Source organism: Lepisosteus oculatus, chromosome 13 (assembly GCF_040954835.1).
Source record: "Lepisosteus oculatus isolate fLepOcu1 chromosome 13, fLepOcu1.hap2, whole genome shotgun sequence".
NCBI lineage: Eukaryota > Metazoa > Chordata > Actinopteri > Semionotiformes > Lepisosteidae > Lepisosteus > Lepisosteus oculatus.
Window position 1 is genome coordinate 20,020,431 of NC_090708.1, and position 24,145 is coordinate 20,044,575.

General features: G+C 37.0%; 1 protein-coding gene across 1 annotated transcript; it reads left to right on the forward strand.

Annotated features, from left to right (window-relative positions):
• Positions 1 to 11,223: 11,223 nt before the first annotated feature.
• ostn (osteocrin) lies at positions 11,224 to 22,541 on the forward strand. Its single transcript, XM_006637873.3, has 5 exons — positions 11,224 to 11,528; positions 14,245 to 14,343; positions 17,717 to 17,934; positions 20,093 to 20,181; positions 20,936 to 22,541. Exons 2-4 carry the CDS (start codon positions 14,245 to 14,247, stop codon positions 20,175 to 20,177), a joined length of 402 nt encoding a protein of 133 aa, XP_006637936.1. The 5' UTR covers positions 11,224 to 11,528; the 3' UTR covers positions 20,178 to 20,181; positions 20,936 to 22,541.
• Positions 22,542 to 24,145: the final 1,604 nt, after the last annotated feature.

Below are 24,145 nucleotides of genomic sequence, written 5' to 3' on the forward strand. Positions count from 1 at the left end.
ACGGAGGTAAGGTAAGGTATACCCTGGATGAGATACTAGTCCATTTCAGAGGACACACACACAAACACAGATATGGACACACACTCACACCAAACCCAATTTTCCCAGAAGCCAATTAACCTACCAGTATATCTTTGGACTGTGGCAGGAAACTGGAGCACCTAGAGAAAGCCCACACAAACACAGGGAGAATACAAAAACTACAAACAGATACTGTAGCTCCCCAGGCCCAGAATTGAACCCAGAGCTCCAGCACTGAGAGGCAGCGATGTGACCCACTGCGCCATTGTGCCACCCACAATACAATGTTTTGGTTTTTTTTTTACAGCAAAAACTAATTTATCTAAACCTATTGTCATTATAAGGTAATGTTTGAAGCTTCTTGATGTTTGGTTCAGTATAATAATAGCTCTTCTGTAACATGGTCCACTACTACACTGTGATGTTATGCACAGACCCGAGTCTGCAATCTAGATGGGCAAAGCCTGTTCTAGACACAGCTCTGTTTAATGAAGTGTACTGTATTCTATTTCCGTTTTAATCAGATTAATTTTATGTTTACAATAGTGACCTTGCTTCACTATTGAGTCTGAAATGGTGCCCAGGGCTGACCTTCTCTATATTGTTTAGGATTTTAAAAACTTGATTTAAAACTCATATATACTTTATGACAGACTGAAGATAGTTAATTTATAGTCCGATTATGATATTATTTTAGAGGTGTTTTGACCCAACCACAGCACAATATTATAAATATGGTTTTAGTAATGTGTTGTAAAACTTAAGCATAACTTCCTATGATTTAAATTCAAATTTTTCTTATATTTCCTAATGATTCTTCTTCTAATGCTTACCACATTATCCTGAGAAAGACAAAGAATAGAATACATACTGTAGTTTAACTTGTTCCTTTGTAGCCTATGCATGCTGATGCAGCTACCTACTTGTTCTGGTGTCTAGTTATGTTTTTGTGATGCCATGACTCTTCCTGTCTTTATACGTAATAAATGTGTAAAAAAAAATATAACATTTTACACAGCAGGAAAATACACATTGCCACAATACAGAAATTGCTTATTAAAAAGCATGATGTTTCTAGATCCTCTAATGGTTTCATTTCCATGACCATCTCTTCTACGAACAGTCAAATAAATGTACAAATCCTACTATACTGTAACTCTGTTCATTGTCATGGGTCACTGGCGTGATGAAGCTTGAAATTTGTAATAAGTATCTGCAGGGAATATTTGCCTTTATTTCGGTTTATTCTAAGGACATTTGTCTCAGATATTTTCAGTTCCCTAACCAAATTGCTCTCCGATTGTAGTTTCGTTATTAAGCTGACATGAATATGATTGTAAGTCCCGTTTTAGACAGGAGATCCAGACAGCAGCGAAACAGGAGATTTACATCTGTACAAAATGTTCTGCCAAAGATCTGACCTTTATTCCTCTAGGTATAAATCTTTCTTTAGGATCTATTTTATTTTCACATCCCTTCTCTCCTCTTAATTATGAGATGCTAATATTCTTCCACTATCACTTTCAGACCATAAGACAAAGCTGTCTATCCTTGCTTTGCTGGTATTGCACCATAACATAACATTCGTAATTCAATATTACCAATAATACAATTCAGAATTATGCTATAGTTCAATAAGTAAACTATTACAAGTTTAATTTCAAATGATTCCTAATTTCATGGTTTTCTCATTTTGAATTGTGGTTTGGTTGGTAGCCCCTGTTTCTTAATTTGGTAAAATAAATTACATTTGTTTATTCTAATCTTAATAACGATAAAGTTATTGTTTGTATGTTTTAAAAAAAGGAAACAAATTAACAGTGTGTGTTCAGCTGCACATACTGTAGAACAACCTTCTCTCTGAAACTGTTCAGTTGGAACTGAATATTACCAGTTCCTCATCCATTTAGTTAAAAGAAGCCTGCAGAATACGAAAAAAAAGGAGTTCAAGACCTTTCTCTTAGCTCTTCAGTATTGCATAAAGTTGAGGATCCCTCCCTCTGTCTCAGCAAGTGGTCTTTGTCTCTCTAACCACCAGCAAGTGGTCTTATGTTCTTGTGAATTAACCACAAACCACAAACAACCACTCTTCTCAAGTGGGACAACTAGCATTGGGATAGTAAATGGGTGAGGATTTGGGATTGCTTAGAGATGGAATACTTTTTAATTTTATAATTATTTGTTTGTAGTTCACTGCTGTGATACAACAAGTGCTATTGCCATAGTATTTTAACATGAAAAATAATTCGAAAATGCATATGAATTATATAAAATATTGCTGTTAAGTACTTTCTTACGCAAGATCATTGCACCAAGGGCCAGTTTCAAGTGAGCTCCAAAAGCAAAAACTTACAGGGCTGAGCAATTATTGAAGAGTTTTTTTTATCTATTTTTCCCCTCAAGCTACTGCACACATTTAGAGCATAAGGCTACTGAAAATGGTTTATAAGAATGTAGCAAATAGAATATTTAGTAAAACATATCACACTAATATATCAGAAAGTACACAGTTATTGGAACTAAATAGGCAAATATGCATATTTTACCTGATTACTAGTGTGGTGCCCAGTTTCCTAAATGAAGCTTGAGGGTAAAAATAACACCAGTTCTATCTGTAATTATATTTTACTTACATTTCAGTTAATAGAAGTACTGCAGCCAAAGTGAGCACAGAAGCGCTTTCTGGCAGTTACCTACAGTATATGACTTGCTCTAAGTAAAGTTTTTATTCTTTCCAGTGGCTGGTATAAAAACGGTCTTCCTTCCAAAAATGTCAAAAGCAAACAATTACCACCAAAAAGTGGAAAGTTTAGATAATTGTACATCTCACACCCACAGTGGAGAAAGTGATGTGGGACTTAACCATGAGCAGGTGTCGCTTACATCCCTTTTGAAAAAAAAATATCTCCACTGTCAGTCAGAACCATTTCAGATGAAGAGGCCAAAGTCAGCCAGTCTTCATACAACATGAACTTACAAGAAACCATCATTAGCAAACACATCGAACTGCCAGACTTGTGACTTCTTGGACTATAAGTAAATAGTTAAAAATGTACTGTAATTAGAAATGAAAATAGAAATTAATAAAAAAGATGGTGATCTTTCAGTACGAATACTGTGTATCCGATGAACAGCATAGAATGGAGAATTAGGGCCAGTTACATACTGTACACAAACGTTTTAAACACAGGTACAGTAACAATGTGCCAAACTGGATGGTGATTTTAATTCATGGCTTTTTGAAAATGTACTAGCTACTAGATGGCCAAGACAAGCTTAATTGCCTCCTCTTGCTTTTTTTGTAAAAACTCTATATTAGTTTTGGTTAATTCAAAAACTCCCTACTTTTCTCTGACTTTTTTTTTTTAATTGGAAATATGCAATACAAAAAATTGAAGACCGAACATATAACAGTAAATATTGGCATTTCTCATTAAATGAACTCAAAGTACAGTATGTGCTGCAGACCCAGCTGAGATTTACACTCTTAGTATGAGCTGTACATTTGACTTGCCATTTAACAAAAGGTAAAGATTTTCATTCTAAGGAAAAAAACAAAACAGGCTAAATTGTAGTTTTCTAACCACAAGGAGTAATTTTGACTACTTAACTGCATGGTTTTGTACAGTATGTTCTCCTCATGTTCACATGAATTTCCGGTGAGCGCTCTGGTTACCCCCGACAGCACAGTCCAAAAACATGCTGGTAGGTCAACTGGCTTCTGGGGAAACTAGTCCTGGTGCGAAAGTGTGCATTCTTTGCTGGGTTAGATTTCCAGTCCCCCCCCCAACCTTGAACTGGATGAAGTGGTTATAAAATGGATGGACGGATGGCAAATGCAAATGGGCAATAATACCAAAATAAAAGAATTCGCTACTTAGATGGAAAGATAAGCAAGTCTTTCCAAAAGCCCTCTCACTTTGTTGCCACCTTAGTGTAAGTAATGACAAGCAATAGCACTTCCTGCAAGTCCACATTTCATTTTGTAAATTAGTGAGCCATATTACTTTCTCCCCACATCCTTACCAGGATGTTGATCTGTTTGTTTTTTAAAACAAATCTTTTCATTTTCTATAGCCGCCTTATGCGACTGTTCTCCCAAAAATGGGAAATGGATGACTAACCAACATTCCACAAATAAAATAGACCAATCTCAGCCATGGCATTTAAGTCATGACAATTTAATCTCAACATGGATTTAGTAAATGGATTGACCTCACTGTACCTCATTAAAAAAAGTCCCAAAGGTGCAACACCTAATTATACATCTTTAATCAAGTTCTGGATAAAGCAAAACAGCTTGTTGTTTCATACATTCTTACATTTCAACCTTAAAAAAAATGTTTTATAAAATGCAATATTCTGTCAATAGCATGGGTACACTTGAGCAGAATATTGTGTATTGAATTTGCAAAATGGCTGCATCAAACTTTATCATTTATTAGTCCTTTGGAGCACTTCATGGGACAAATCACATTTCTAATAATAATTATATACCAATACATTAGGCTTTTTGTTTAAAGCATGTACTATAATGAGGGACACATTATACATTGTAAAGATGGTCTTTCCAGGCATAAACAGTGAATTATTTCCCCAATACTGTACCTCCTCTGCATTTATAATGCCAGGCACTACATGGAACATGGACAATGAAAGCGTTGTTCTGTGAAGGGAGTGACATTTTTGGTGACCTCGCATGCGGAATGACAAATGGTCATTTTCCTTTCACTCGCTGCCCAACTGGAGAACCTTTCAAACTCATGTGGAAATCAAGGAGACAACACACAAGTACATTTAATGAGACAACTGAGGAGTCTGGATCTGTACCATAGAAATAACCTGACAGCATGATTTTAAGGAAACCTCCTCTTGGTCTTGTGATATATTGCACAAACCGATAGCATGTTTGTTTAAACAATTCCACTGAGTTTTTCACCAAACTTGTCCTACTGTATCATTGCAGTGATTAATCTACTGTAAATCTTCTCATTACGCCCAGACCGGATACTTTTCAACTAGGCTTTTTATGAATCATAATGAATGCATTTAAACGTAAAAAAACACATCACATTGCCTAGGAAACAATCAGGGTAACACTTAAATAAGATGTATAGGACAGGCTACATAGCATGCAAGGCCCCTTCATTGAGGCTACATCAGCTTAGTGTGACCCAGAATACCCAGGGTGTGGTGCATTCACATCCAGGGAGCTTGGGAGAGTCTGCGGTTAGTTTACCTATCACTGTACAGCAGCCATCCAGTGACTCATCAGGTGCTTCTGAGCCTGTTGAACTAGTGTTTGAGCTGTGGCGTTTGCAGTGCAAAACAAAGCAAATGTTTAGGCTGCATCTCTCTACTTTGGACAGTAAAGCACCAAGTATTGCTAAGTGTATACAGTGCTGAGTTCTGAGCTTCTAGTAGGAGTGGCTGTGTCACTGCATAAGGATGCACATTCTATACAGTATATACTACAACACACAGTCTAATGCATTTACCAACTATCATCATACATGAACACATTTGCTTATCATTTTTTAATAAGGGCACAATATGATCTTTTAGGTTTTCAATACAAACAAGGCTATGAGTCTAAAGATTGCAGAAAATTGGATTTATACTGCACGGCTTGCAGTTGTTTTTATGTTTTTTGTGATTAATTACTTTAGCAATCATTTCTGTACATTCTATTGTTCTGACCGTTGTGAATTGCTTTCACTTGTTTATATTGTCAATATTTTAAAGTTGATTTACCGTCTTTGAATTTGTATTGCCTTTGGGGAAAAAAAGGCATCCGCTAAATAAAACTATAGAAAATAGGCTTAATTATATTGTTTCCACCTTTTCTGTTTATTAAAAAAATACGCTTATTATGCCTTGCTTACTACACAACTTATACACAAACGATACGCACTAAACTGCCCATACAATACAGAACAATCACATGTCAATAATAACGAAACATTAAAAATTAAAAAATACTGAATCTTTCATGCTAGCGTTTTCTTCTAAACTTTCATCTTAGCATCTTTTTTTATACTGGTGATGGTAAAACATTTTAAACTGTAATCTGAGATTAAGTAAAAAATGTCGATATATAAATTTATGCAAAAAAGATACGACACTTCATTAACCATCCAAATTAGCAGGTAGCGAGGTACTGTATTTAATCTCCGATTAATTTTGGACTGCAATTCCGAAAGCGTAACAAATATTACCCGTTATCAGAAAAGAGATTGAGGGTACCTGATTGTAGTTAAATACTAGAATGGCAATCCGCACATTTCGCATTGACATACTTTACGCTTTTAATTGCAGCGCAAAGGAATTCGGTAGTTCGCCGGGATTCGCTGCCAGGATGTTTTCTTGCCCGCTGTTGAAGATCGGTGGTGTGCGTGGAAGGTGCCGATATTTAAACTTTCATTTATTGTTCTTTAGCCCGCCTTAATAGCAACGACAAGTGTGACAAATGACATCATCAGCATAAAATGTCTTAAGTAAAGAAATTAGACTCGATTCCTGTGCTAGTAATTATTTTCCGATATTATTAAAGAATTAGATGTGTCATTATTAATGCAGGTGTGTTTTTCCAATGACCAAATTATTTTCTTTATTAATGGGCCCTGTCACAACTAATTGTTGAGGATCAGACAACCAGCTTCTTCCTTTTCTACCCTCTCTGGCTTTATTTTTAAACTAAACTAATAAACGTAGTGGATCAGGAAATGAGCTGCTTACATTATTTAATTACCATCATAGAAGTGCTAAAAGGTCAGGAGCCATTCATTTTTGGAGCAACTCTATCTCTTTGAATCTATTAAAAGCTCCCAGTGTCTAGTGTCTAGTAAGTAGTAAACAGGTGTGAGGCTCTGTCTCTAAGAAACTTGTTCTGGTTCAGGTTTATTTTATTTTGGTTTATTTTCTCCTGTAATAAAAGCAATGTTGTCTAAATGCAAATGTTCTACTTTCCAGAAAACTCTCATTGTGTTTCTTTAACAAACAGTTTGGTGAAGGTGAAGTGGCCCAGCAATCCACTGTTAGCAGCTAGAAAGGCTAAGTCATAATCATCAGTTCTAATAATATAATTGCCCAGGAACAAGATGGACAAAGTGGTTTAAATGCTGTCTGTCAAGATGACAGAGAAAGTGGTGGCAGACAAATATATTTCACTAAGAATACTCCTATGATTAAGTGCAGTACAGTATGTTACAGTATGTGTGGCGCTACAAGATGGTGCAGTGATTAGCATTGTGGCCCTGGGTTCAATTCTGGACCTGGAGTGCTATCTGTGTAGAGTCTGTATGTTCTTCCTGTGTTCACACATGGGATTTCGCCAGGTGCTCCGTTTAATGTGATTCTGGAAACATTGGCCCTGTTGTGAATCTGTGTGTCTGTGTGTGCCCTGTGATGGACTGGTGTCTCAATAGGGTGTAGCCCGCCTTGCATCTGTTAGCCTGCTGGGATAGCATCCATTTCACCTGCGACCCTCTATTGGATTAGAAAATAGACGGTCGGATTCTGTGAGGGATCACTCAAAATCCAGAAGACGTTTGAAAGAGCTGATGAAAGATTTATTAATCAAAGAAATTACTGGACAGGGTGCACACACACAGGGACCATCTGGACCAAGAAAGGAGGACAGCGGATACCAAGAAAAAATCCACTCGAGCCCAAGGATGAGAGGGCAAACTCCGCACAGAAGGTGTACTGGTCTGGCAGCCAGGATCAAAAAGCTGTGAAGCAGCAGCACTGACCACTATGCCACTGTACCACTGTGCCACATCCCTGTAAAAGATTACAGACATTCCTGAAGCACGGTGAAAGAATAAAGCAGCTGTTGTAAGGGCGTCAGGGAAAGCTTTAAACCTCACTTATGTTAAGGCATTGTTCTGAGCTACAAAAACAGAAGACGCAGTGGGAAATTTGGAAATCAACCTTTTTGAAGCCACACTCAGCTATGAGGCTTGTGTAACCAGGAATATACAGTAGGTACATGTAATTGTCACAGGAAAACGTCAAAGGATGCATCCATAGTTCCTCAATACAAGCGATACTCAGTACAGTTTGGCGTACATGACTCATAGATGTTTTTATGTCAATGTATGCTTTGTATGCAATGTCAGATGCTACAAGCAGACTGCTGCCACAAGATAAGAGAGAACGGGTGCTCAAATAGAATAGAAGCAAGAGTTTGAGGGCAGTGAGTGCAGCATGGCGGAAGTACAAAACGATGGATTTATTCCCAGAATATAACATTAGTAGCAGATCAGTGGTAGAATTACACCCAATAATGAAATTAAAAAACCTGGGCCGCCTGCCGGGTGGACCCATGTCAGAACAGAAATGCGCAGGAGGCGGGCCAGCTGAATGTTGTGGTCTGTAGAAGGAGTGAATGGACACCAGTGGATCAATGGCAGTTGCTTTCTGGAAGCAGGGTTAGCGGAGCTGGTTTATGGACAATACACAGGCAAAAACACAGGACAGGAAAAAAAGACACAAGCAGTAGATAAAAGGAAGGATGTGAGTTGGAGGGGAGAATGCCTGGTGCCTGGACTGTTTGCCAGATTCGTTTCGATACAGGTGCCCATGTGGAACTACACAGCCTCACGGACTGATGGCCAAGAGAAGAGGGAGCTGGAGCTTATACAGGGCATGAGGACGCGTTGCAGGGGATGGCACTTTGTCAGCTAAGATGCTGGCAGAAACAGACAGAAAGATACGAACAGAAAACATCTGGCAAAGGCCAGCAATCTTTGAGCTGGCAGGTTTATGGACATCGGTCACAGCCTTGGTAGTGGAATGCTGGGAGGGAAGGATCAAAGCACCTTTTTTTACAAAATATAAAGAAATTAGGACACCACCATGAAGTCTGTGTGGTCTCACTTCTGAGATTTCAAATGAGATATACTGTATATTCAAAGAATCAGTAAATTAATTGATTATAATAGTGTAGATCAGAAGCAAAGGAAACACCGACCTGCATCCAAAGTGACCAAGAATCATTGAAGAAGAAAATGCTAAAATGTTGGATAGGTCTTTACCCAGCAGTGAGTCAATAAAGGCAGAAGAGTTTACTGATGATGAGAAATGTATGTGTACCCTATATGGCATACTGTCTGTATCCATCCATCTAACCCCTTTGAACAGTACAGGGTCGTAGGGGAGCCAGAGCCTATCCCAGCAAGCGATGGGCACAAATCAGGATATACCCTGGAGAGGATGCCAAACCATCACATGGTGCACACAGACACGGACACGCACACACTCACAACAAGCCAACAAGCCTAGAAGCCAATAAACCTATCAGTATGTCTTTAGACTGTGGGAGAAAATCCAAACTGTGACAAATGGAGAACATGCAAACTCCACACAGATAGCACAGCACATCCGGAATTGAACCCAGGGGCCAAGGGCCGTGAGGCAGCAATGCTAACCACCTTCGCCACCTTCTTGGGATATTAAATATATATTTATACAGTAGATCATTCGTATAATTTGTTTGGGCATTTATGTGCTTTACTATAAGACTCTACTCTTCTGAAAATGTACCTCTCAATGAAAAATGTCCAGTCATCAAAATTCCAACATGCTGTGAGGCAACATACTGTAAGATATTTTAGTACAATAAAAAAAAGAAGGCTGACTGCTGGAGTCAAAAGTCAATTGTCAAAAAAAAAAGTATTCGAGAGGTTCCAAACCACTGATTTGGGATTGATGAAAACGATTTAGAGTGGAGTTTGGTTTCAGTTGTTCTGTTCCAAATCCTGTCATCTGTCTGTGTAGCTCTGGAATGCCAGTCCATTTCCCTGGCCATGGTGATGTCATTTTCTTCAGATATCACACACTCATAAGCCCTGTTCTGAGAGTGCTGCTGTGAAGCTGTGTGTGGTAGACAACTCAAAATTAAAACTAGAAGCCCTTCATTTAATCAGATTAGACAAGGCTTTTTTGTAACAGCAACACTCTATTGTTAATATTATTTCACATTTTAAAATTCCTTTAATTTAATAAAAGAAATAAATGATAAGTGAATTGAACACTTAAGGGAAACACTTTTAAACTCTGGATATCAGAACAAAAAAATAATTAAAGCAGGCAAAATAATCATGTTTAAAGTAATGAAGAAAGCAATTTAGATTTCATTCCTTAAAAATGATGAGCCTAAACAGACAGGGAAAACAATATTCAAGAATTTTAGATCACACAGTTATAGTGTTTTCAAAACCTACAGTATTAATAACAATAATCATTTAAAGGAAACAGACATTTAAATCTTTCAAATGCTTTCAAGAGTTCTTATTTGTTTTTGACAAAAGTCGTATTGATGGGTGTTTACAAATTCAAAATAAGTGAAGGCTGTGAAATGTGTAATATAAAACAGAGCATATGTGTCAACTATATATATTGTATTTGTGTATTTAAAAGTCAGTCATATTTTATATATGCATTCATAATCTCAAATAGATAACAACATGTGAATTCTATCACCAAGTGTGGTAATCTCTTGAAAGTTATGCACTGTATACAGTATACTGTATCCAAACACACATACAATACTTCTTGGTCCATGCTCTTGCAGATAAACATTTTCAAAGTCCCTTTCCATACATTACATCTATACATACTGTAGCTCCACAGTGCTACTTTATTCCCAAGAGCACTTTTACTTCTATGGTTTAACAAATAACAAATAATAGGGTGAAAAAAGATTAGTACTTTGTTTCTTATTATTTATCAAAGTACATTTACTTTAATTACTTCATGTATTTTAGTTTTCAAAAACGATTTTACTTTTAATTCTTTATATGATTGTAAAAGATACATAATTATGTATGTCCAATCTAAGACCTGTTTTGGGTAAAGGCTTAGCAAATGAGGCATTGGGTTGTTCTTCCTCAGAATCTTTTTGCTATCCAAATACTCCATGTTAGCAAACTGTACATTTTAACAACTTTTGACCTGAATAGTTCCTTGCGTCATTCCAAGTAGAACATAGAAAATCTAAATCTGGGGCAAAACACAGAGCAAAGTTTTATTAACATAGGAATTGTCGGGTCTCTATGCCTTTAAGGCTGTCAGTCTGTAACATGCTTCATCATTTCTGTGATGTGACCTTTAGTGGATTTTCTAGGACATTAACTTTGCTCTGTTGTTGGTAGCAACATTCAGAGCTGAAAAGTCATCTAATTCAAAAGGTGAAAAACATTTCCCTTTTACCCAGTCCAGCTGGTCTCCTCAAACTCCAGACACTTAATTAGCAGCTAATAACCCTGATCAGTGTAATAAATATTAAAATGTCTGAAGGAGAGAGGTTTAGGGCAAGGAGCAATGGAAAATGTTGAGAAATGATGTCAGAGGAACCGGGACCAGGGATTGGAGTGGAGATACCCGAGGAGAGACTATAAAAACCTCATAGTCAACACCAGGAACAAGCAAAGAGAGGGAAAACTTGAACTTGCAAAATTCCAGGAACTTTTGTGTGGTTCGTTTCAGGCTTCTGAAGAAAGGTAGGAGAGGATAATTGCATGTCAGAAACTGGTGTTTAATGTGATTTGCTGCTGTTGTTTTTTTTTCACAAAAGCTTAGGTCTGCTTTATAGTAGCAGAAGGTATGTATACTGAAACAGCCCCTGTAAATACCAAATATTTCCAAGGTAATGTGAAGAAGAAAATAAATAGTCAGGGGCACTGCCTTGAATTATCTGAATACAACATATGCCAGCAGCAGGAATATTTTTATGCAGCTGGAACCTAAAATGTATTAGTGATCAGCACCCCCTCTTTAAAGCCTATATATACTGTTACATTTAAAACTGTAACTGTTGGGGGTTATTTTTAGGACCTGTACATGCTAAAATGAGTGCATGTTGCTAGACAATGAATTTCACTTCCTACAGCTGAATTAAACCTGGCTATTTAAGTGTCAGATAAAAAAAACAATTTGGTTAAACAGGAATCTGAAGGAGAATACAAATAAGTGAGGAGTACAACATCAAATTTTCTGTAAATCAACAAGTACTTAATGTACGATAATGTTTCATTTGGAAAGTCCCATCTTATCAAGAAATTACATAATTCTTACACTCGCTGCAAATCTTATACTCATCGCAAAATCGTTTTAGAGTTAATTGGAACTGATTGTAGTTATGCAAGAAAACACATGTGAGACTATCATGAAAACAATTAGTGATGAAAACAGAAATGTTCATCTGAGGTGAGACAGGGGAACTACTGAGCAATATTTTTTAAAATTTCCAAGTAGTAAGATTCAGACTTTGAGTTCATTTAAAATATTTAAATCTTTCATAGTCGCATTTTGTTGAGAAAAATGGCATCACCCTTTAACTGAAATACAGATGAGAATTCTAGAAATGGTTTCTTAAGTTTTGGATTTTGCAATCTGGTAAACGTAAAGTGTATATGGCACATATGCTATCAATAACAACTTCAGATACAGTGCCACCATATTACTGGAGCACATGTGATAACGGGTGTTTGTTTTTATAAAGAGGCATAGGGTGAAAAGAAAATGCTGATGTACATGTTCTGACACTAAAGTGCAAAGCACACCACTAAATTTATGAGCCAAGAGGAGTATATCAATTTGCACATTATAAAAATCATAGTTTATATTGGATGGGTATGTGATTTATTGTTACTTCCACAAACACTGCTTTGTTGAAAGCAAATAGAGATATGCATCGTATTCTTCCAGGTTGTCATAAATTTGGTTTCACAGTAATTCTGGCTGAGGACGGAGCAAAAGCAGAGAAACGCAAGAACTGATGGGAGCATTCTATCATTCACTTAATTAAAGAGTCTGTACATTGCACGTTAAATACATTTGTCATTTCCGTGAGTTTGGTTTTATTAAATAAGAAGGGAAAGATATATAAAGATATATAAAGATATTTGTGAGATGATTGATTATATTATATAATAAATTGTACTGCATTTTCTATCTGTCCTGTTTTTTATAACTCATACAAGCTTATCAGAGAGCTGTTTCTTGCTAGACCTTCCACCCTGTTCCAGAGCTTGCCGTTGATACATTCAGCTGTTCAGTGATGTAACTGAGTTAATTAGTACTATTAGTAATTACACAAATAGAACTGGTTATGTAGAGATCCTGCATAGGAACAAACTGAAGGTCTAGTATGTGTCTGTCCCTGGCTTATGAGTATCATAAAAGGACACCACATTGTCAGAATTGGAATCAAGAAAAACCTCCTATGCACAGACTTGCAAGACATTTGCCTTTTCAAAAATAAAAGCTTAGTTTGATGTCACATTTCACTAAGATGAGCTGAAAAGATCCTCTTTAAAATTTCGCTTTTCCAAAATACTCATTTTAAAAGTTACATAGTGAGACTTCTGTATCATTCTGTCATATAAATATCCCTGCCTGATAAAGGTTTTTCAGTAAATCTTTTTTGTGTCATAGCTATTCTAACAATTCTAGTTTCAAATTATATACATCCACTGTGTAATTATTTCTGTTCTGCTTCATACTGTATACTGTACAATCTCATGCTTCAGCAGCACTAAATTTTAGCTTACAATGGACTGCTGAAATATTACGTAAACTCTGCCAAACATATACATTGACAAAAAGTGATTTCAAACAATCATATTAAAAGTGCAGAAACCAAAATGAAGGCTGTATTTTGAACATTTACAGTATAAAGAAATCAACAGTGAAGAGTTAATGTGAGCTGCTTTGCTTTTTAATGTATTGATTTCCAAGTGGTTATGTAGTATGGTGACTAGTGGTCAGCATTGCCTCACAGTGCTGGGATCCTGGGTTTAATTCCAGACTTGGGGTGCCGTCTGTGTGGAGTTTGTGTGTTCTCCTGTGTGTTTGCGTGGGGTTTCCTCCAGGTTCTCCGGTTTCCTCCCACAGTCCAAAAACATACTGGTAGGTTAATTGGCTTTTGAAAAAACTGGCCCTGGTATGAGAGCATCTGTATGTTTGTCTTTGTCTGCCCAGTGAGGGACTGGTGTCCCTTCCAGGTTGTATCCTGCCTCGTATCCATTGCTACCCTGTACTGGATAAACAGGTTAGAAAATGGATGGGTGAATGGACTTCCAAATGGATTTAGCTCTCTGCTTTGTTGCAGATTGTCTTAAGAAGGTCTGCTGCCAGAACCATCCACTTAATGAGTAAATGGTCTCCTCTCTTGTTTAAAAGAATGAATAATAAGGAGTGTTTGCTCTGTTCCAGATGCTGGGCTGCAGGTGCATTTTATTACCCTGCCTCTTCGCAGTGACTCTTCTCCATTGGAGCAAAGGGATTTTACAGCTAGCAGAGGGGGCACCAGAGGTAAGAATTACTTTGGTGCCATTTGGGCATGGAATTTCACACTTCAGATTCACTGCCCATGATTTGAATGAAGGAAAACTAACTCACAATTCATTTGCCAATTAAAATGATTTTCTTAAATAAATAATACCATGTTACTGATATGGTGGAAGTTTATCATTGGTCATTATGGGTCCCCACAAAATGCCAGCATTGTAATTAACTCAGCTGAGTTCAATACAGTTTTCTTTCGCCAAGATCATCTGTATTCGTATTATTATAAAGCAATTTAATTTTTTTCATTATTTAATAATAAATGGAAGTTCAAAAGGAATACTGACAACCAAGCAACTTTTTTTCAGCTGTAATTAATCATAATTATTCCCGAAATCTTTCCTCATTAGCTATATATATAATATGCAAACTCCTCTTATTCAAATTTTGATTAATGTATCCCTCCTTCTCCACACCTGCACCCTTGCAGTTACCACTTGGTATTCTCTGCATGGGTGTCCCAACCTTGTCTTCTTGTGGCCAAGGAGATGTCCCTGACTAGGTGGATTAAGTCGAATCTACCAAAACCAAATTACACAAGATACTGACCACATCTAATTCTTGAATGTTGTTTTGTATCTCATCAGTAAATTTTACTTTATTATTTGACTGTTTCCTTGGAAGTGCAGTAGTGTGAAGTTTGAGTTTCTTAGAGTGGAAAGTATTACATAGAAGGTATGATAATTTATAATAAAATCTGGTGCAATTATGTCTAATTTCTGTGAGAATAACCCAGTTTACTTCCCTCTGACACTCAATGGCAGCAAAAGGGTGGAGAGTGCTAAATTCAAACAGAACACCTCCCACAGGATTTATTATAAGAGAGTTATATTTAGATCTAGCATGACTAATAAAATGGAGTTAACAACAGATATTCTATATATATTTCCATTATGCCAGAAATCATTTTTAGCGCCTGCAAGTTCCACTCAGTATTTGGTATTCCCTAAAAACTGCTCTCAAATCATCATTGCAGTAAAGCAGACATGTTGTGTTGCAGGAAAATATATTTGTGCATAAAGGGATGGCCATTTTATTGATGCTGTGTTATTTAAATATTTATTTCTGCCTTAAAGTCTAGGTCACACGGGAAGCACAAATAGATATTAGAGATATTGCTGAATATGACAGAAAATAGCTTTCTTTTTGTTTCCACTATGAGTTTACTGCTGAGTGCTTTTTAATTGACTTTTGCAATACATATGGCAATTATAGCAATTAAGAACTGTGAGAAATACAGTAGTTTCTTGGGTGGCCCCAGAGCACACTAAAACCTGTGGTCAGATAGTAGGCTTGACTTATTATATTGAGTTCTATTGGCAGCTGTACAAAAAACGATCACAGCTTGACAGTGCTTGCTTTGGAGGATGTCTGTATGCAGTATCTGCTTTCCTTAGTCTGGTACAGGGGGTTCAACAGAGAATTATATCGTCTAATGACTTGCTATTTCAAATTAAGGGGGATAAAAGGGGAAAGAGAACAGGTGCTACCAAGTTTTGTTGTTCTGTTTTTTTTAGCACTTGGAGTCATTGCTAGTCATTCTTATTTGGTGTAGTTTTCATACAGTATAATTCTGACCTTCGTGTGAGTCTGTGGGACTAAAGACCTCCATAATGAAACTGGCTGTAATCCAGTTCAAATTCACCATTATTCGTTCGTTAATATATGTCTTTATTCAGGGGAAGGGGGGGCACTGTTATTCTTGGCTATGTTTCCTCAGACATTTAAACCAGTAGGAAAACTTTGACTTCCATAATGCTATTATTCAGTATAAGCGTGTAATTGCATGCTGTCATCAGCTTATGTGACTGAGTTAAAAATAAACATTGTCACTTTCCTTGTAGGAGGTAAGAAAATGCAGCATTAATTTCTAAAGAAAAATAAATGACCAGAAATAGAACAGTGCCTCCTGCTTAGTAAGACATCTTTCATGTGATTCGAGTTAGCTAATGAAGAGATTAAAAATAAAGCATCAAATTAAATATGTGAAATCTGAAACACAAACAAGAGACCTTTGTATGTCACTGTGGTCTGGATGAAAATTGAGCTCATAAAGAGTAACATCTATTTCTATGACTCAAAATTTGCGAAATTTGCGAAATTTGCGTTTGGCATGGTGGTGCACTGATTAGCATCACTACCTCAGAGCCTTTGGGCCCTGGGTTAAATTCCTGGAGTGCTACAGTATATGCGTGGAGTTTGTATGTTGTCCCCATATTGACGTGGGTTTCCTTAAGGTGCTTTTGCCTGCATTGTGATGGGCTGGCATCCTCTCAAGGGTGTACCCCAGTTGCTTATCAAGACCTACAACCCAGTATTGAATAAAATTGCTAGAACACCAATTGATGTTTGGATTAAGTATTTGTATTGTAATACAGATCGTTACTTCTACCTTGCTACCTAGCCATGTTGTTGAAGCCATCACCCTGTTTTCTTTCAAAAACACCTAGATGAAATCCTAAGATCAAGTCACTACTATCAAAAGGACTAGATGGTCTGAAAGTTCTCTTGTTTGTAACCTTTCTTATGTTCTTATGTTCTAACACGATCTTGTCAGATCTCATTAACTTAGGTCATGGGCTGGGCCTGGTCAGTACTGGGATGAGACACCTTTAAGGAATTGCTGTAGTGAGAGGTCTTGGTGGATCAGAAATTGAAGCTCCAACATTTCTTAATCCCCGTTATAGTGTCCATGGCTGTAGAAGATGCCAATCTTCAAATGAGATGTTTTACCCAAGTCCTGAAAACTTGGTCATTCAAGATTCCAGGGCACTGTTCATAAGAGCAGGGATATCTCTGCTAAATTCTATGTTGGGCTTGTAAAAAAATGGTCACCTCTCCACCTGATCTGCTGTGCAATGGGCTGTTGCTACAGAATGCCTACTGTGTGTCACTGCATTTCACTGGGAGATGAAGTGGGCCCTGTTCTTGATATAAGAGAACTTTGGGATATTTTGAATGAAATATAATAATTATTATAATACCACATACTGTAGATGATAAATGCCCTTAATTGTCTCTAATTACTGTAATTAAGAGGACTTTCATCTCTATTATTCTATTTTAAGCTATTGGACTCAGAACAAGTGGTTCTTTATCAATTGACTGACAATTCTGTCATTATCAAGGGGAATCTTTTAGTTATGGTCTCATTTGTAGCTTCAGTCAAGTCCATTGTTCCACAGTGCGATGGGAATCATACGTATGATTCTGTTATTAACTGGAATAACTTGCATACACAGCAACAGACAAATAAGAGAATAATGAATTATTTCCTAAGAATAATAAAAACAAAAGCAAGAAAGGACTCTATAAAACCCATCATCCTTGTGTCTCCCAGTTTCTGGACTCTTCTTTGGTTGAAGCGGCAGACTCAAGGTCTCTCTCCAGTGATGAGAAGTCTTCCAATGACCTAGCAGCCAAACTCCTGCTTCTGGATGAGCTGGTCAACCTAGAGAACGATGTCATCGAAACCAAGAAGAAGAGGAGCTTCCCCGGGTTTGGATCTCCTCTCGACAGACTGTCTGTGAACAACATGGAACTGAAAGGCAAGCAAAGGTAAGCACCACACCACGCTGGACTGTGTGTTCCTACTGTAGAGAGTTTAATTAACCTCTCTAGCCCCTTCTCTGTCTTGTCTCTTTCTAACTCAGATCTATATTTCTATTTTTTACTTAGAGATTGTAGTTAGTCAGTGCAAAACCTTTACATCAAAATCTAATTTATGGATGCGAAATACAGCTTCCATAACCTGCACTATGAGCAACAGGTATTAAAAGAAGATAAAATATCAAACAATAAAGTAAATAAAACTGAGAAGCAAAGGTTTCAGTCTAACATGATATTTCCTATTGCAGGATATATACAAACATGTGTTGACAGATGAAAACCATTGTAAATTTTGCAACCAATTCTTGTGTACTTATTAATTTTGCTTTGATCTGATTAATGTGTGTAAAAATGTTACAGAGCTGATTCTGTTCAATCACTTGAAAAAAAGCAAAAAAAAATGTTATTAAAAAGAGGAAATTATTAAACTATTGTAATGATAGTACCTATTGTATAGGTACAATTCTCCCTCTGCCATTGAACTCCTCCATCAAACCTCCTTACTAGAGATCTGGCATCTGGCACAAGATTAGAAACTTACTTCAGTTAAATGGGAGCTGTCTTCCAGGAGAACTAAACCCTTACAGCTTACACCTCAAGGCAATCATTCTCCATAACATTAGGGACAATAATGCAAAAATGACAGAATAGCCACAGCAGAACTGTAATAAAACTGTAATAAAAACAGCTGGACTGTATCTGAAGTTTTTTGCTCCTAAACAAATTATATTTCCATATCAATAGTGGGATTGCATTCTAATTAATGATGCTTAAAAATATGATGAAAAACTAAATTCAAGTTTAATTAAATTAAAGTAATACAATATCATTTCATATTTAAATTCATTACACTATAAGAGCATGCCACTTGAATGCTATTTTAAGTGTTAAGCCATACAATATATAATTACAGAGATCCCTTAAATGAAAACAGTTAATTAGATTAAATCATTGGAAACACATTGCCATTGACAGTGAAATGTATTTCTAAGCTGCATAAATAGAAATATTATTTTTAAAACATAATTTTGGTAACTTTGTTGGAGTATAATCCACCATCTCCACTCATTTGTAGCCAAAAGAAGCAAAGGCAGTCATTTTTGTATGTGAAGTAACCTCTGAGAAGTAACATGATATTTCAGTTTTTAGCTTAAAAATACAGAAGCGTGTCTAATCCTCTTAATATTAGGATAGACATATTTGGGCTTCCCAGGTTTAAGTGAAATCTTATCTTTGTTATTATAACCAAGCAGAACATTTTACAGGAGCTAACATAAATGTCAAGAACATCCAATTTGTTTGAAAATACATAGACAAAATCATATAACTTCATCCTCCTAATAGAAATTATCAAGAACAAGAATGAGCCTGTTTATTATTCTATTTCTATATTCTATAGATCCAATTATTCTAAAGATTAGTAAAAAAACAATATATGTTATCTATCTATCTTTAAGATGGGAACACATCACCCACTACATCCATCCATTTTCTAACCTCTTCATCCAGTTCTCATCTGCAAGGGAGTCAGAGCCTATCCCAGCAAGAAACAGCCTAGGGGCAGAATACACCCAGGATGAGACTCTAGTCCATCACAGGGCAGACAGCCACAAACAAAGACACATACATACTCACACCAGGGCCAATTTACCTACCAGTATGTCTTTGGACTGTGGGAGGATACCAGAGCACCTAGAGGAAACTCACATGAGTACAGGGAAACATACAAACTCCACACAGAAATCATCGCAGCTCCAGAGCTGAACCCAAGGCCCCAGCACTGCAAAGTAGCACTGCTAACCACTGTGCCACCTTGCTGCCTTCACCCACTCCCCTGAACTGTAAATCAGAACATACTTTGAAAGACGTCATTATTACTCTTTCTGCTACAATTATGGAAGGGCTAAATATACAGTAACTCATTCTTTCTCAATAGATTTACTCATTATTTTGCTGTTGTGTCCTTCATAAATAGGGTCGTTTCCTGTACATAAAGTGCTTGGGGATCCTTTGGAATGAAAAGTGATGTGTAAGTGCAATTATAGGTTTCTTCCATGCTGAAAAGAGAAGAAAGGAAACACAAATGTGGGTGTTCTTTTGATTACAGGAAAGTGGTTGACCTTCCCAGGAGAAGACTTAATGTGCCAATAGACCGGATTGCGATGAATCGCATTCCCAACAGCAGGGGCTAACCTGGTATGATCTGACATACAAAACAGTGTTTGACACATACTATGGTCCTCCATTTTTCAGGGAATTCTGGTTTTCATTGAAACCAAAAGAAAATTTTAAACGAATTTGAACTAAGAATCTACTTAATTAGACATATTTGGAGCTCTGAAATGGTTGGAGATTTCAAACTACAAAAAAAACCTGAAAGGAACTAGAAATGTGCCGATTTATTCTTCTTGTTCCATTGCTTGACCTGAGGAAGGAGTTATTCCTACTCCTCAGGATTAGCCAGTGCACCTATCCAGCACATTGTTGGGAAATGTGGGGAAACTCAAGTATCTGGAGGAAGCCCTAACATGCGGGCTCCACACAGACTAGCACCAAAGGCTAAGGAAAAATGTCCCCATGTCACCCCCAGGAGATAGAAGCAAAAAGGATTAGCACAGCGATTAAAGCTGTCCAATAAATCTTAACTGAAATGAAAATCAGAAGACACAAGGTCCCGTGAAGGCTAAAGATGGGTAACTCAATTTTCCCTTAGCTGGACACCATTCAACCATCTTGTTACAATTAAGTAATACACAGTTTGCTTGCTGACGTCTTTGTACTGCACACAGAATAAGCACTTAATCACTATAAGGGAATTTTTAGTTGCAGACAAGGTACAGTAGGGTGTATTACTCCAGAGCAGCCAGATACTGAAGTGTGTGAATGGCTAGCAATGAGAAAACAATGTCACTGTATCTCATTGATTCTTCCTTTTTATATTTGCTTACAGGATGATAATACTCAAACATGGTTTGAAGATGCATGGACAACGTTTTTCACCCTGAATCCACTGTAGTTTTCAATGTGACATAGCATTTGCCACTGTCTTATATTATAGTTTACCAGGTGGAGTCTGGACCCGCAGTATATGGTGTATAGACAGCAAAGAATTTAGTAAAAGTAGGGAAACTATTGAGCTAGGTCTGCACATATGTACATATCATTATCACACTGTATTATGTATTTAAGCTAACACCATTTGCATGTACTTGTACGAAATCCCCCTTTTAAAGTATAATATCTGGTTCTGACAAAATTTAAAGACTAGAGGGAGATGCATGTATTTTATTCTAAAATATTATATTTTCAACCCATTTAAGTGATACAGTTGCTGGTAATGACTGGCAAAAGAATCGACCATTTTATTATTGGCTCTGTAACTTAATGTTGCACCAAGCCACTAGAAATGCATCGTGAAACTGGGCAAGGCACAAGTCCACAGATGTAAGCTAGAAAACACAAAAAATAAACTGATTTCATTTAGTTTTTCTAAGAAGAAAACTATCTGGGTGTTTAATATTAACTGATAAGCCTTCCTCAATTGTATCAACAGTTGCTATAATGGGGACGGCATGCTTCATTTTAAACATTTAAATCTAACAAGGTGAAAAGAATGTTAAATATACAAGTACACTTTCTTCTAAATTAAAAAACTTTTAAGATTCTAAAATTTATATTTGGAGCCCCAGATTCAAGGGTTTCAATAAGACATTCTGTAATGTATACATTGACGTTGTACTTCATTTCAAAGCACATATTCTACAGATCACTGTGGCCTGGTGTATTTTAAAATATGTCCTGTATATTAATCATTTGTAAATGGGGAAAAAAAAAAACATGGAAAGCAAGCTCTCTATGAACAAAAAGCTGTGCTCAAAAAGTCCAAAAGACATACCCTAACAGTAGAAAAAGTAAACACTTTTTTCTAAATAAGTAACTTAAAAAAAACAAATTCTCCATAAATAGTATTCTTTTAAACAGAAATAAAAGGCTGAATGAATGGTAGCAGTAGTCCATACTCAAACCTAGAGGTTGGATGGGAATGAGACAGTGAGCCTTCCCCAGACTCAAGCGATCAGGCTGAAGTTCCTTGCTCAAACAGGAGAATGGTAGAGTTCTTGTAAATCACTGCTGCCCTTGCTCTCAAAAACCCTATACTGAACTCCTACAATGCTACTGTATGTATGATCCTTAAATGGCTCATTTTATTGTTACTGGCCACCCAGTTTGTACTGAGAACTGAAATGCTGTTTATATAAAGGGTTATTTTGCAGTAAGTTTATAACACCGAGCAGCATTAGTTTTAATTTCTTTTTGTAGTACACTGTTGCAGGTGATCTGTAGTTGTTAAATGTTTTCCCATTGCCTTTTTAAAGATGAACTGTAAAACAAAGTCTTTCAACTCGTACCACATTGACCATGGCTTTTCTGCAAAGTGAAGGCATTTGTTTTTCTTTGCTAACTGTATTAGATGTACAGAGGGTGATTTAATTTGGGGGATGGAATGAGCAGTGAAATTATCCATTAATATAAATAAAGTGTGTAACTGTTGGCAAGTTTTTTTGTTTTCTTTTCATATGAACAGTTCTAATTCTCTGTACAGCAACACCCTGAGGTGTAAAAATTGTGTGCTTGTCATTTTCCTACTGGAAAACAATATAGGGGAGAAAAGCTTTAAAGATTTGGTTAAGATGATAATCATATTGTATGGACATTTCTTATGAAGACAATTTTAAGATTATTAAAAATATGTATTTGTGGGTGACATGGTGGCACAGTGGTTAGCATTTCTCCCTCGCAACACTGGGGCCCTGGGTTTAATTCCCGACCTGGGGTGCTATCTGCTTGGAGTTTGTATGCTCTCATCATGTTCGTATGTGTTTCCCCCCTCAGACTAAAGACATCCCGGTAGGATCATTGACTTCTGTAAAACTTGCCCTGGTGTGAGTGTCTGTATGTATGTGCCCTGCGGTGGACTGTCATCCTGTCCAGGGTGTATCCTGCCTTGCGCCTAATGCTTCCTGGGATAGGCTCCAGGCCACCGTGACCATGAACTAAATAAGCAGTTGAAAGTGATGTGATGACGTTATGTATTTGTGTTATGAATCCAGAAAGAAGATCCTGGATAGTGCTTTGTACTTATTAGAGAACATTAAATCCATAGTTGAACCTAGTGTCTCTTCAGAGTAGAGTTAATTTTGGTTTCTATAGCAGAAAACAGACTGAGTGTTCATGACAACTCCCTGAATGGGGAACAGGAGGCTTGTTACCTTCAGGAACAATGGTTACCATTTATACTATATTGCTGAGTGGATTGGACCAATCTGGGTAAGGTAATGCAGTGTAAGCAGTGAACACAGAACACTGCAGCTAAAAGCACAGGGACCGAACTACCAAACAAACTGAAGAGTAATTAGAAAGTAGCTGCATAGCTGCAAAAATATCTCCCTCCAAATCAAGAGGGAGTATATACAAAGTTACCATCCTGAGTTAACCGTAGAAATTGTCCTCAAACATTATTTCAACAACACAAGAAGACAATAAAAGTCCCTAATATGAAAGGGTTGACTGGGAGAGCTTATACAGTACATGGCTCAACAAAGTAAACTGAGGCTAACCAGTTTGGATAAGAAATTATGAATTGCTCTGTAAAGTACATTGTAACTTAGTCAGATGGGAGGCACCAAACTTTCACAGGAAAAAAAGGATGCAGAAACTATTGGGTTATTTAGTGAAAAAGCACAATCTCTGAATGAAGGAAATTAGTGTTATACGATGCACTAGTGAGACATCTTTTAGAATTGCAAACTGAGAACGCATGGTGCATTCAGCAAAGATGATGGGTCCTCTCAGTGCTGTGCTCAGCTGAGTTAGTGTGAGTTATTATTTGAGCAGCACAAGTTATAGCCTGCAGTAAATAGTAATAATAATTAATGATAATAATTGCTTACACTTATATAGCGCTTTTCTGGACACTCCACTCAAAGCGCTTTACAGGTAATGGGGACTCCCTTCCACCACCACCAATGTGCAGCATCCACCTGGGAGGAGAGCAGAGTAATGAAGCCAATTTATAGAGGGGGATTGTTAGGAGGCCATGATTGATAAAGGCTGAAATAAGAAGTAAAAAAAAACTGAATCGAAGAGCTTTCTTCTGCAA

Coding starts and splice junctions, on each gene's coding strand:
- ostn (XM_006637873.3), top strand. CDS start 14,245: ATGCTGGGCTGCAGGTGCATTTTATTACCCTGCCTCTTCGCAGTGACT. Junction 14,344..17,716: donor TAGCAGAGGGGGCACCAGAG/GTAAGAATTACT, acceptor TGTGTCTCCCAG/TTTCTGGACTCTTCTTTGGT. Junction 17,935..20,092: donor GAACTGAAAGGCAAGCAAAG/GTAAGCACCACA, acceptor TTTTGATTACAG/GAAAGTGGTTGACCTTCCCA.